Source organism: Aulostomus chinensis, chromosome 2 (assembly GCF_037954235.1).
Source record: "Aulostomus chinensis isolate RoL2024-O1b breed Wild chromosome 2, RoL_Achi_v1.0, whole genome shotgun sequence".
NCBI lineage: Eukaryota > Metazoa > Chordata > Actinopteri > Syngnathiformes > Aulostomidae > Aulostomus > Aulostomus chinensis.
In genome coordinates, this window is record NC_141321.1 from 36157917 (window position 1) to 36173084 (window position 15168).

Sequence of the window (15168 nt, forward strand, 5' to 3'; positions counted from 1 at the left end):
GTGGCCGTCTAGCAACTAAAGGATCGCTGGTTCGATCCCCGACCCCGGTGACCATGTCCAAGTGTCCTTGAGCAAGATACTGAACCCATAATTGCTCCTGAAGAGTAGGTTGGCGCCTTGCATGGCAGCTCCACCATCAGTGAGTGTGTGTGTGTGTGTGTGTGTGTGTGTGAACGGGTGAATGAGACGACACTGTAAAGAGCGTTGAGAGCCGCTAAGGTAGAAAAGCGCTCTATAAAATTGAGTCCATTTACCATTTGATGGAGAGTTCTGGGAACATTTGAATTTGGAAAACTAAAAGGAACACTTTCATATGCCCCTTTGAGAATGAAATAAACAAAGGAAACTTTGGGGATTTTCAAAAATAACAATAAAAAAATTTCCCTCTTGTTCTGTAAAGATTGTGGAACCTTCAGTGAACCTGAGGAGAATCTTTGGAGGGTTAGGGTTACTCTTTGTACACAACCACCCACCCAACACACACAGACACTGGACAGTGTTTCATTAGCAGTATTTATGGCATCTCCAGGTTTAAGGGATGAAGTCTACTTGCAGTGTTGAACCAGAACTTGGTGAAGGGGGCATTGTAGAACTCATAGATCTTCCTCCCGATGGGAACCCTCCTCCCATCTTTTCTCTGGTTCTCTTCTTCATCTCCTTTCTTTGATGTTGCATCAACATTGGAGACAGCATCCTGAAAGAAATGCTCCATCACTTGAACTGGTCCAATTATGATGACAGGTACTGGCTCTGCAAAGCTGGTTCTCATCCTACTTTGCTGGATTTGTTGTCATCATCTTTAGGTTTGCTCTCGATGTTTTCTTTGTAGGAGTGATAGGAAGCTTCATCTCCAATACGGAACTCCAGAAGGAGGATAGCAGGAGGAAAGACAATTCCTAAAATAACCTGGACAGAAGAGCGGACACTTTGAACTTTGAACATTTTCAGGTTTGTTCTGTTTCATTTTCAGCTCTATCAGAGACATGAGGATACTGGGATGATATTTGACAATGAGACTTTTAGCAACAACATGGGCGGGGGGTGTTAAAGTGTGCACTTTAAGTAACCATATGTGATTGAGAGAGCCTCAAAAATTAATTAATTTATGTATCAAATTGATGTTGAAATCCCATTTTTCTGAAAAAATAGCTTTTTACCTGAAAATGACATAATCACAGCCCAATTTTCTTCTTGTGGTCTTGAAAGATGAGTAAAAATTTACAAAAATAATGGTGGAAGCCTCTTTTAAAGAAATGCTGAGTGGAGAAAGTGCTCAGCAAATTCACAGGCAACACTAAAATGTGAAAATACTAATTTATGTTTTGCATGCATATTCACAGTTCTGATCCCCCAATACTTGAATTGCTCACCAAATCTTACGTTGTCAGAACTGTTTTTAATATTTTTAAGGACCATGTTTTGATGGGTTTTACTTTTCTCTGTAAAGTGTCTTTGAGTTTCTTGACTATTATTACTATGGTGCAAAATGTTCATGTGATGCTGCCTCAAACTTCCTGTAGTCCACCATCAGAACTCATGACTGCAGACTGTCATGATCACCAAGATCCCGATCTGGTTATTCTGGTCTGATCTGGTCGTTAGTGCAGAAGTTTGGGGATTCGATTCTTGGTTAGGGTAGGTAACAAACTGCCAGTGTGGACCCTTAGGTAAGGTTCTCAGTGCGACTGGCCTCCCTCAGCGTGAGCGAAATGTATATTCTTGCTCGGACAACACACGGGGTACCAGGGATGAGAAATGGGCAATTGGAACAAGACGTAGATGGAGGAGAGCAGATATATATATACTTTTGGTGTACCTAATCCTTCTAAACGCTTATATCTGGAATCTTAAGTGTAATTCAAGCTGCAAGCAGCGTTGTGAGGGCCTGAGCCCCTGGCCTGAATTCCAGGGTGTCCTGGTCCAGTGTGGAGGCCTTGTAGTTGAGGAGTTAGAAGCCTGAGTCTGATCAGAGAGTGAGAGCAGAGCTGAGAGCTGGCCCTTTAAGAACCCCTCCCCCACTGCTCTGTCTTTGATCTGTGCTAGAGTGGAGAGCAGAGCTGAGAGCTGGCCCTTTAAGAACCCCTCCCCCACTGCTCTGTCTCTGATCTGAGCTAGAGTGAGAGCAGAGCTGAGAGCTGGCCCTTTAAGAACCCCTCCCCACTGCTCTGTCTCTGATCTGTGCTAGAGAGAGAGCAGAGCTGAGAGCTGGCCCTTTAAGAACCCCCCCCCCCCACTGCTCTGTCTCTGATCTGTGCTAGAGTGGAGAGCAGAGCTGAGAGCTGGCCCTTTAAGAACCCCTCCCCCACTGCTCTGTCTCTGATCTGTGCTAGAGAGAGAGCAGAGCTGAGAGCTGGCCCTTTAAGAACCCCTCCCCCACTGCTCTGTCTCTGATCTGTGCTAGAGTGAGAGCAGAGCTGAGAGCTGGCCCTTTAAGAACCCCTCCCCCACTGCTCTGTCTCTGATCTGTGCTAGAGTGAGAGCAGAGCTGAGAGCTGGCCCTTTAAGAACCCCTCCCCCACTGCTCTGTCTTTGATCTGTGCTAGAGTGGAGAGCAGAGCTGAGAGCTGGCCCTTTAAGAACCCCTCCCCCACTGCTCTGTCTCTGATCTGTGCTAGAGTGAGAGCAGAGCTGAGAGCTGGCCCTTTAAGAACCCCTCCCCCACTGCTCTGTCTTTGATCTGTGCTAGAGTGAGAGCAGAGCTGAGAGCTGGCCCTTTAAGAACCCCTCCCCCACTGCTCTGTCTTTGATCTGTGCTAGAGTGAGAGCAGAGCTGAGAGCTGGCCCTTTAAGAACCCCTCCCCCACTGCTCTGTCTCTGATCTGTGCTAGAGTGAGAGCAGAGCTGAGAGCTGGCCCTTTAAGAACCCCTCCCCCACTGCTCTGTCTTTGATCTGTGCTAGAGTGGAGAGAGAGGAGGAGCACCAGGACTGGAGTGGGACAAGAGGAAGAAGTCGGCATACGCTGGTCCAGAGGGACACAGAACACCATGTTCTTGGAGGGGTTTTTGTCAGGAATGCAGTGGTGTGGTTGGTAGAGCTGTGGGATGGATGGTGTAGATGTGAGAAGCGTTTGTTTGACAGTATGTACCCTGAGAGGACACCGTCTCCCCATAGGCTTCCATTGGAAGGTGAAACGTGTCTCCCCCAATTTGATGGCTTGTAAAATCCAAACCCAGTAATTCATATAAAAACTTTTAACAACTTTTAATCAGCACAGTTGGGAGAGTCATGTGTGAAAGTTTGGAAGCGATACCATTAATGCCCTGGGAGGAGATGGATTTTGTTGTGGAGTAAAAAAAGTCCTCCTTTTGACAGTTTTGTCCAATTTGTGGACATTCTGTTGTAGACAGGTGAGAGGTCAGAGTGTAGGAATTCTGCGTCTTGATGAGACGAGTCCAACGGTGTTGGTCCCATGTTTGTGGGACATTCGTGGGAGGAGTTATAGCGCTCCAAATTTTCCAAAATTATCTTGTGGTTGTGTGGCTCCCTAGGTGGCGCTATAGAATTTTGTGGTGTTTTTTTTTTAAAAAATGAATGTATTGCCAGTCCGGATTAGATTATGCTCATATTGCGCGCTCATTGACAGCAAGAACAGTCCAGGACCAGGTTTTGAATGGTGTGGATGTGAAAACCGGCTCCAGGCCGTCTGGCCCAGCTGCCTCATGGGTATTGGGGGGGGGGGGGGGGGGGGGGTGGGTGTTTGTAGTGTTTTTAGTGCTGCTAATGTGTTGATCTGCCGAGCAAACATGATAGGGTCTTCGCCTGAAGTACTTTCAGGCTCAGGCCCTAATTAAAGACTGGATGATAGATTTTCCGCAGACAGGGATCACTTTCTGGCATGACATGATGGAGCTTCTGCACACATTCATCAGAGGAGGAAGCAGATAGGATGTTTGGCTGAGCGAGAAGGTGAGTAATGGGGTTTTGATCATATCTCAGTGCGGCCGCCGGAGGTGCATATTAATACTAGATTAGAGTGGACATGGTCAAGTAAAAATTTTCTGACAATCTAGTCACAGGAAATGCATTTTCACGCCCAGTGTTAAAAGGTCCTCATCTCAGCAACAAATACTTTTTGGTTAATAATCAAGAGTTTGAAGTAATCTGACTATCAGGAAAAGATGATACACCTACAATGAAGAAACACCGTGACTCCAATCCCCATTTGCCTCTCTGTGGGTTGTTGAGTTGTCTGTACCTTCAGGCTGTTGCTTTTGCCCATCCTCAGACAGCCCATCCACATGTCTGTCAACAGCATTTGGCTGCATGTGTGGGCAATGAAGTCTCTGTGTTTAGCAGCCACAGCAAGCTTCAGACAGGTGGAGTTGCTCCAGTTCTTCAGTTGGTAGGTCAGCAGCTTCATGGCTACCTGCTCGTCGTGTTTGTACGACTGATCCAGTAGCTCATAGGCCAGCTGACCAAACTCCCTGCAACCAAGATAACAATCAGTTACTGAACCCTCACACAGATGAGGATGAAACACTGTTGGATAGGGATGAGACATGAAACATGAAGGAAGGAAACTCTGAGGATGCAACATGGATGAGTGTGTCCTATCCTGGTATTCTGACCAACTGAGTTCATAATTGTGACCTTGGGGTTGCGCCAGAGAAACATCATGGTTCATCATGTCTAGTGAGGCTGTCTTGGCCTTCCACGGTCCACACAGAACTTGTACTCACTTGGAGTTGTTTTCCAAGTCCTGATAGATATCATCCACCAGCTCGCTCTGGGATGACTCGTGGGCCATGGCCTTGTAGAGTTTACATGCCACCAGAGCTTTGGCCATTGCCTCTTCCCCCCGCTGCCAAAGGAACAGTGCCATCTTCTGGCGTTTCATCAGCACAGCCCACACCATCAGCTCGTGGAAGGGGTACTGAAAGCGGCTGACCTCGGGGTCATCCATGTCAATGTCAACCTCCTCTTCTTTCTTCTTGTTCTTCTTTCCCTTACCCTTGGGGCGGGGCTCATCATCCTGGTGGCACAAGCCAGGTCATCGGGAACTTTTTTCATGCAACATATGTAGAGCAAATTAAAATCACTTCCATACCTCCATCCCGAGAAGTTTCAATGCTTTTGGCTGCAAGAAAACATACACAAAGGTTTGTTAAATATCTGAATGAGTGGAAAGATGGGTAAGAATTCCAGGGTCTCTGGTTCTGGTTCTATGGTCTGTGATTCCCCAGTTCTTGGGTCTCTTGTTCTAGGGTGTCTGGTCCTATGGACTCTGGGTCTAATGTTTCATCTTTATCTACTCACTCTTTTCAGGCCATACAGGTTGTTGTAGAGTGTCCGGAAGCTCTTCCTGGTGTAGTTACAGCGATAAGCTCCACCCATCAGAAACTCCAGCACCAGGCCAATGTCAATCAGCGTGATTTGGTAATCTGGAGGGAGATTACCCTGAAAACACACAGCCTTGTGTTACCTTTATATCTATGGGTTATTGTTCCTGATAGTCGTGTCTTCTGCTCTCTGACCAGCAGATGTCCTAACACTTCTCATTTCATTTTTTGCTTTGAAAGTACTTTTCTTTCCTCTTAGTTGATGATTTTACTTAAACTCAAAGATGAACTACAAACATTTCATTAAGATACTTCTGTCAGTTCCTAAAGTTCACTTGCAGGATGAAAGAGAATCATATGGTTGGAGCTGAAATAAATACCAGGTTGACACTTTGTGTGTGTCTGGACATGGAACACTGACCTGTCATTTTCCAAGTGCTTCCAATAATATAATAAAGCTGCAGTTTTAGTATTGTTCACTGGACAACAGGCTCAAATGGTGTCCAGCAGAATATCACATCATGTTGCGGAGAAAGAAGGGTGTAATGGACCTGAATCCCAGACCATTGTCATTCTCACATTGTTAAAGTGAAAACATCAGCCATGAATGGTGTTGATTGGATGAGGGGTGTTGGACGTTGAGTAAATGAGTGGCTTTGAACACTAAGTGGGTGTCGTGTTGACTTGACAGCAGCTGCCACTCAGTCAGACTGAGGGGGTGTGTCCAAGGGAAATGACATCCCTGACTGGCAGTGTGATGACATCATTGATGAATGCTAAAATTTGATCCTGGACCAGCTGAAGATACTCCATCCTCTCCCTCCTGCTCTGCTCAAACCAAAAAACGTGATCAATATGATTTGATCAATGACCAATACAAATCCCTTTAAATCCCATGACAGTGCTACCATTGCATGACCTGCTTTGCATAGTGCCAGTGGAGCTACAAAAGGGTTAGGGACCAGGCACCAAGCGAGCCAGGAAGGCCAGGAAACAGGGAAGCAGAGGTGGCATCAGACAACACATCTGAGGAGCTTCCAAGCTACCGCAACCACCTATGCTTCTCCCCAATGCCTGTGCCCTGAAAAACAAGCTGGATGAACTGCGCTAACAGGTGGGAGCCTGCTGTGAATACTGTGAGTCTGGTTTAATGGCTGGAGCCCTTGTGCTACCCCTCATCCCAGATCCCTGACTGATGCTGCTGCTGGAGGAGGCTCCAGACCAGAAGAGGCTCCAGCTGCCACCCGTAGCTCCACCTGCTCACGTCCTCATTTGTCCATCAGTCTCTCCTCCTTTCTCTCTATATCTCTGTCCCTCTCTTTCCTTCTGTCTCTGTCTTCCTCCATTCTCTGTCTTTGTCTCTGTCCATCAGACTCTCCTCCTTTCTCTCCCTCTTTATCTCTGTCCCTCTCTTTCCTTCTGTCTCTCTGTCTTCCTCCATTCTCTGTCTTTGTCTCTGTCCATCAGTCTCTCCTCCTTTCTCTCCCTCTTTATCTCTGTCCCTCTCTTTCCTTCTGTCTCTGTCTTCCTCCATTCTCTGTCTTTGTCCCTGTCCATCAGTCTCTCCTCCTTTCTCTCTCTCTTTATCTCTGTCCCTCTCTTTCCTTCTCTGTCTTCCTCCATTCTCTGTCTTTGTCTCTGTCCATCAGTCTCTCCTCCTTTCTCTCCCTCTTTATCTCTGTCCCTCTCTCTCCTTCTGTCTCTCTGTCCTCCTCCATTCTCTGTCTTTGTCTCTGTCCATCAGTCTCTCCTCCTTTCTGTCCCTCTTCATCTCTGTCCCTCTCTTTCCTTCTGTCTCTGTCTTCCTCCATTCTCTGTCTTTGTCTGTCCATCAGTCTCTCCTCCTTTCTCTCCCTCTTTATCTCTGTCCCTCTCTCTTTCCTTCTGTCTCTCTGTCCTCCTCCATTCTCTGTCTTTGTCTCTGTCCATCAGTCTCTCCTCCTTTCTCTCTCTCTTTATCTCTGTCCCTCTCTTTCCTTCTGTCTCTCTGTCTTCCTCCATTCTCTGTCTTTGTCTCTGTCCTGCTCTCCTGCTCTCTCCCCGTCCCCACTGATCCTGGATCTGCTCCACCTTCCTGCTGGTAAAGGAAGGTTCTGGTGGCTGCTGTTGCAGGATGTGCTTGCTGATGAATTGTTGGGTGGAAGTTCATTGAAGGAGGGAGGTGCTGGACCTGCTCTACTTGGACAGAGTCAGGACAGAACTTTGGTTGGAGTTTGGTGACAGAAATAAACCTGACTTGACTTGATTTATGTGCTCACAATACAACACAGTACATTAGGTCTGAATTCTTGCTTGTGTTGTATGTCGCTTTGGACAAAAGCGTCTGCTAAATGAAATTGTGGAATTGTAGAATAAAGGATGACAAGGATTTGTTCATCTTGTCTGAAGGTGATAAAATATGAAATATAACCAAACTCACCTTCTTCACATCTCTGACCACAAAGTGCAGGGTGTTGGCAGGTCCCAACTTCTGCAGAACACAAAGACACATGACATCAAACTAGGATTAACAAACAAGTCGTTTGCTAATCCTAATCTGAGCAGATGAGTCGTATGCATGAATTTGAGTTGAATGAATGAGATGTAGAGGAAGAGTGACACAAACCGCAGCACACAGACGGATGGCATTTAATCTGACAATAGTGTGATTCACATGATGTTTTAGGAGCTTTTTAGATTAAGATTATTAAACTGACAAGGGACAACTGATGGACACTAAGCTGCTCAGGAACATGACACTATGGAAGCAGGAAGTCAAAACTGTTTCATAACAAGAGTTTAGTGGGGAAAATAAATCAACATGAAAACAAAATTCAAATGTACTGAAAAATATGTTAAATAAATGAAATAATACATAAACAAATATATACGTGTGTATATATGAATCATCTCCTGTTAAAGGTAATGGCTGCTGTCTACTAAACTTGAGTTATTCCTCATTTGGCTGAGGACGCCTTGAAAACAGAGTCCCAGAGAACAACTGGTTTGTATCTAGCTTATCTAAAGAAAAGAACCTTAACGTAAGTTTGACACAATAACAGAAAATCAGAACCACAACTTGAATAAAGTTGATTGAGAGTGTGAATAGACTCATTCTCTTTGTGTTGTAACTCAGACTTTGTTTAATTTGAGGAACATCTGGTTCTATGTTAGAATGACAAATCCAGTCTCACAATGTTGGAAGCCTAACCAGGTCTGGATGAGTCACTCTCATTGTGTTGTATCTTGAACCAGGTCTGGTCTGATCAGTCTCACCGTGTTGTAGAGCTCCTCCAGACGAGGGATTGTCAGAAAGTGATGGATGTTGACGCCGTTCTCGATCAGCAGCTTTACAAAGTCCACTCTGTCCAACACCAGCGCATCCATCATGGCCTGTTCCAGAGAGTGGACCTGCCATACCATCACCATCATCATCATCACCACCACCATCATCACCATCACCATCACCATCAACACCACCACCACCATCATCACCATCACATCACCATCATCACCACCACCATCACCATCATCATCATCATCACCACCATCATCACCATCACCATCATCACCATCACCATCACCATCATCACCACCACCATCATCACCATCATCACCATCACCATCACCATCACCATCATCACCACCATCATCACTATCACCATCATCATCATCACCATCACCATCATCACTATCACCATCATCACCATCATCATCACCATCATCATCACCACCACCACCATCACCATCACCATCATCACCATCATCACTATCACATCACCATCATCATCATCATCACCACCATCATCACCATCACCATCAACATCATCATCATCATCATCATCACCACCATCATCATCATCACCATCACATCACCATCATCATCATCATCATCACCATCACCATCATCATCATCATCACCATCACCATCATCACCATAACCATCATCATCATCACCATAACCATCATCACCACCATCATCATCATCACCATCATCATCATCATCATCATCACCATCATCATCATCACCATCATCATCACCATCATCATCATCACCATCACCATCACCATCACCATCATCACCATCATCACCATCACCATAACCATCATCATCACCATCATCACCATAACCATCATCACCACCATCATCACCACCACCATCACCACCATCATCACCATCATCATCACCATCAACACTATCATCATCAGTCAGTCCAGTCTCATACCCAGTTAAGTAGCTCCAGTTTCCGGGGGTCTGTCTCCTCAGGTGGTTCAGGTTTGGTTTTGCCCCCTTTGCCCTTCTTCCCTCTGGCCTTTCCTTTCCCACCTCCTGCCGCTGCTGTCGCCACCCGCTGGGTCACAGTAGGACTTTTTGGACGATCGGTGAGTGAGACGCTTGCTGGCTGCAGAGAGTCATTAAACAGATAGAAAGCTATCCAGTTGCGTGAGCTTTGGAATCTGGTTTCCTCCTGTCATTGGTCAGATGCATTGAGGGCGGGGAAGAATGCAAACAGAAGAAAAAGGTTCTGAAGCAATCAGCTTCCAGGCCGGCTCTTCCAAACCACTTTTACTTGACCTGGATGGACAGAAGATGCGGACTTCTACCCCAGTCTGACTTAGGAGCACTTAAGTTGGGGAGAGGAGGAGGATAGATATGTTGGTTGCCAATGGAGGTCTTACAGGTGCTCAACTCAATCACTTTCGTTTCATCCATCCCCCCAGCAGCCCCCCCCCCCCCCAGCTTGTCTGTGAAAGGTCGTGGGGGCGGGGCTGCTGGAAGCTATTCAAGCTGACATTGGGTGAGAGGCGGGTCTCAACCTGGATGGGTCACCAGTCCATCACACGGCCATCAGGAATAATTAGGGGTTCAGTATCTTGCTCAAGGACACTATGACATGGTCACCAGGGGAAGTGAGGACTAAACCAACAACCCTTTTGGTTGCTTGATGGCCATTCTTCCTCTGAGCCACGCCGCCCTCTTCTGTTTCATTTATCGTAAACAATTTACATAACCTTATGGGAATGAGGATAAATACCTGAATGAAAATCAACATCATTCAACTTGCAGGAAAATATTTAAAAATGTGAAAGAAGGGGCTTGTTTTTCTCTAATGATACATTCAGTTTTTTCACATTTGTAGGACAGAATAATCAAGGAGCTTCAAGGATGAGACACAAAGTTTAAAAAGGCTGACAGTGACTTGCAACTTAATAATAAATATGCTGGTGAGGAATGCTGAACTACTTCTGTGAATCCATGCAGACACGATCAATATCACAATATTCACTCAAAACACACAGCTGAATATTTTACTCTGAGGCCAAAAGATATGATGGAGTACAGATGATCTATCAGACGGATCAATATCTAATCAATAAAGGGGGTAAACTCACCGGCCAATGGTGTCCGAACACAAAGATCCGGCTGCGAGCGATGTCCACTCTGTTCCAGGCCAGAGCCAAACTCAGCTGATCAGATGCTGATGCATTGGTACCTGCAACATTCACTGGTTGCTTTACCTGATCACATCTCGCAAGATGAGAACTTTGAAAATCCGGTTAACTGTGATTTTAGAGGGTAAAAAAGCCTTGAGGAAGTTACCTTTGAGTAGTGCCGTCAGGATGGACATCTCGATGTCCTGCTGGCCCTCTGAGCCCATCCTGAACACGGTGATCTACACCAGGCACAAAGAAAATATCCAGCAAGCATACACAATTGAAACAATCACATCAAAAACAGATGAGTACAATTAGAATATTCAGGGAATCCATCTGCAATGTGGACTCGATATAAACAAACCCAATGGTTTCACGACTGACTGTATACACATATACATATATACACACACACACACACATATATACACACAAACATATACACATATACACACATATACATATATACACACACACACATATATACACACAAACATATACACATATACACACATATACATATATACACACACACACATATATACACACAAACATATACACATATACACACATATACATATATACACACACACACACGTATACATATATATACACACACACATATACACACAAACATATACACATATACACATACATATATACACACACATACACACATACATATATACACACACACATACACACATACATATATACACACACACATACACACATACATATATACACACACACATACATATATACACACACACATACATATATACACACACACATACATATATACACACACATACATATATACACACACACACACATATATACACACATACACACATATATACACACATACATACATATATATACACATACACACATACACATATACACACACATACACATATACACACACATACACACATACACATATACACACACATACACATATACACACACATACATATATACACACACATACACATATACACACATATACACACATATACATACATATACACACATACACACGTATACATACATATACACACATACATACACACATACATACACACACATACATACACACATACACATATATACACCCACACACACACACACATATACGTATATACACCCACACACACACATATACGTATATACACCCACACACACACATATACGTATATACACCCACACACACACATATACGTATATACACCCACACACACACATATACGTATATACACCCACACACACACATATACATATATACACCCACACACACACACATATACATATATACACCCACACACACATATACAAATATATGTGTGTGTATATGTAAAGAAAAATAAATAAATAAGAATTAAATACTAAATTATATTAATACAAAATAAAATAAAATATTTAAAATACATTTCTGACTCTTGAGATTCAACTGAAAACTCAGATCTTGAGATTTGTGCTGCATCCTGACTATTTAGGTTGGTATTGGAATGTTCTGGAAAAACAGTAGCATTATAAATAAAATTCTTCTGAAAACACGTTTTTTTCTCATCCTCCTCTGAGTGAGCGGAGCAGGACGGCGCTCCAGCCAGCAGCAGGACATTCTTGTCATGTTTTGGAGGAACAGGTGGAGAATGCCAGGTTTTGCTGACTCCTGAAATCAGGTCTGAAACAACAATAATGCTGGAAATATCTGGCTGTGGATGAGAGTATCTCTTCTTTGCTCAGAAAACAATACTTTAAGTTTTGAGGACATTTGGAACATTCAGCAACTAAAATGTCTGATATCCTAGGGTCTTCCAACTAACTTAAACTGAAAGAAGTGTTGAAAAATTTGGAGGAAAGCCAGGGCAAACCAGCTGGTTCATGACCACCATGAAATAAAATGAATCTAAACGTCTGTTCAAGACCACAGTGAAACTGGAACGTGATGATCCTACAAAGGGAAACGTCAGGAAACAAGGCATCAGTGTTAAGCTGATTCTCATCCACCTACAATGGCCAGCATTAAAGTGACATCACCTTTTAAATTCATAGCCTCACATTTTTTAGCAGGATGTTTGACATCTTCACACAAGGTGGCCCAGTGATGGGCTGTCAGGGGACTTTTAAATCAGTGGACAGAGTCACGTGACCCATCAGTCCAGATGTGTCATGAACCTGGTTTTAAAGCAGGACTTTGACCTCTGTGGTTGTGACATTAACAGAAAGATAAAGGTTTCCCCTTTGACCTGCCACTAATGGAGATTGTTGTGTGACTGGTGTCCATCCATCATATATTTAATCCCACAGTAAGAAGCTGAAGGCTCATATGAACACAATCTGAATCCAACATTTTGTGTTAGGAAGAAGAATACCTTTAAGAGATGAATCCCTAAGATTTTTGCTTTTACTATTTTCTTTTCTTTTCTTCACACATTGTAGATGATCTTGAACTGATGTGAACTGGGGCTGGTATTTATATACATTTTTCCTTGAAAAAAAGATGCCAGAGAGCCAGGAAGTTTAAGCTGGATCAAAAAAGGGGTAAAATCTTCACCACTGACCCAGTTTAGTTTCAGATTTCATCAATATATCATAGAAAATGAGAATTTCATCCATGTTCACGTTGACCAGGTTCTTGTCCATCCAGTAAAACCCCCTTCACCCTCTGCACAGCACCCTCTCCAGGCAGGGGAGCTCCTTCAGTGACAAGCCCCCAGAGAAAAATCCACTCATGGAGGAGCCATCAAATCTGCATTTTTGCACGACTGCCTCCATGTGAACTGTTCATTCTGTCTGTTTTAACATCGCATGACTGCTGTATCCATCTCTCTCTGTCTCTCTGTCTCTCTCTCTCTATGTGTCTCTGTCTCTCTCTCTCTATCGGTCTGTCTCTGTCCCTCTCTCTGTCTATCTCTCTCTCTCTTTGGCTATCTCTCTGTCTCTGTCTCTCTCTCTATCTGTCTCTATCTGTCTGTCTCTCTCTATCTCTCTCTCTCTATATCTATCAATCCTTCTGTCTGTCTGTCTGTCTCTCTGTCTCTGTCTCTCTGTCTCTATCCATCTATCCATCCATCCATCTGCATTTTTGCACGACTGCCTCCATGTGAACTGTTCATTCTGTCTGTTTTAACATCGCATGACTGCTGTATCCATCTCTCTCTGTCTGTCTCTGTCTCTCTCTCTCTGTCTGTCTCTGTCTCTCTCTCTCTATCGGTCTCTGTCTCTCTCTATCTGTCTCTGTCTCTCTCTCTCTATCGGTCTGTCTCTGTCCCTCTCTCTGTCTATCTCTCTCTCTCTTTGGCTATCTCTCTCTCTCTTTGGCTATCTCTCTGTCTCTGTCTCTCTCTCTATCTGTCTCTATCTGTCTGTCTCTCTCTATCTCTCTCTCTCTATATCTATCAATCCTTCTGTCTGTCTGTCTGTCTCTCTGTCTCTATCCATCTATCCATCCATCTATCACACTTTTTAACATCAAGGCTATATTTCAGGCTCTCATCCTGTATTATTGGCTCCTTGAATTGGTATGTAAGCTCTGATTGGGTGAGCGAGCTGTCGACTGAGAGGTCAGAGTTCAGCGGCCATCTTAACTGATGTGCACACAACTCGTAACTTATGGTAAATGGACTCAGTTTTATAGAGCGCTTTTCTACCTTAGCGGCACTCAAAGCGCTTTACAGTGTCGTCTCATTCACCCGTTCACACACTCACACACTGATGGTGGAGGCTGCCATGCAAGGCGCCAACCTTCTCATCAGGAGCAATTATGGGTTCAGTATCTTGCTAAAGGACACTTCGACATGGGGTCAGCGGGGTCGAGGATTGAACCAGCGACCCTTTGGTTGCTAGACGGCCACTCTACCCCTGAGCCACGCCGCCACATATCCAGTCAAGAAATCCAGTCAAGTAGTGATGGAATGACCACAGCTGAAACTAACATGAAGATGCGACGGCAGTTTATGGACTGAATCTTTGACTGTATTTGATTGCCTGGATCTTTGGCAAATTACCGTATGAAGACTTTTGTGGGGTTTCATGACACCTGGAATAACTTGTCAGTCTCTGGGGATCAAGCATAACTAGCATAATTGACTGATTGCTAATCAGGGTGGCCTGGTGGAGCAGTGGTCCTCACTGTGGCCCCCCAGCAAGAAGGTTGTGGGTGGAGCCCCGGCTGCAGCACGGGGTCTTTCTGGGTGAGTCTCCATGTTCTCCCTGTTCCTGCTGGGTTCTCTCTGGTACTCCAGCTTCCTCCACAGTCCAAAGACATCAAGAGGGGACCAGGTTAATCCAGACTCTAAATTGACCGTAGGCGTGGCTGGGAGAGCCAATGGTTGTCTGTCTCTATGTGTTGGCCCTGCCATGGACTGGTGACCTGTCCAGGGGGAAGGCTGCTGGGATAGGCTCCACCCCCACCACCCTCAACAGTTTAAGAGATAGACAATGGATGAATGGATTGCTTATTAG

At 44.5% G+C, this 15168-nt stretch overlaps 1 protein-coding gene across 2 annotated transcripts in view; it reads right to left on the reverse strand.

The window, feature by feature from the left end:
• The window catches only part of LOC147269865 (transient receptor potential cation channel subfamily M member 1-like), a 51307-nt gene that overhangs the window by 15257 nt on the left and 20882 nt on the right, over positions 1-15168 (reverse strand). For both annotated transcript variants that reach the window (XM_086192033.1, XM_086192025.1), the window contains exons 10-20: positions 10862-10934; positions 10654-10754; positions 9486-9662; positions 8536-8670; positions 7700-7750; positions 5258-5398; positions 5049-5078; positions 4681-4973; positions 4197-4425; positions 775-906; positions 554-694 (exon numbers count right to left, since the gene is read on the reverse strand). In XM_086192033.1, coding sequence (XP_086048159.1) covers positions 554-694; positions 775-906; positions 4197-4425; positions 4681-4973; positions 5049-5078; positions 5258-5398; positions 7700-7750; positions 8536-8670; positions 9486-9662; positions 10654-10754; positions 10862-10934 — 1503 coding nt within the window. The remainder of the gene's footprint in view (positions 1-553; positions 695-774; positions 907-4196; positions 4426-4680; positions 4974-5048; positions 5079-5257; positions 5399-7699; positions 7751-8535; positions 8671-9485; positions 9663-10653; positions 10755-10861; positions 10935-15168) is intronic.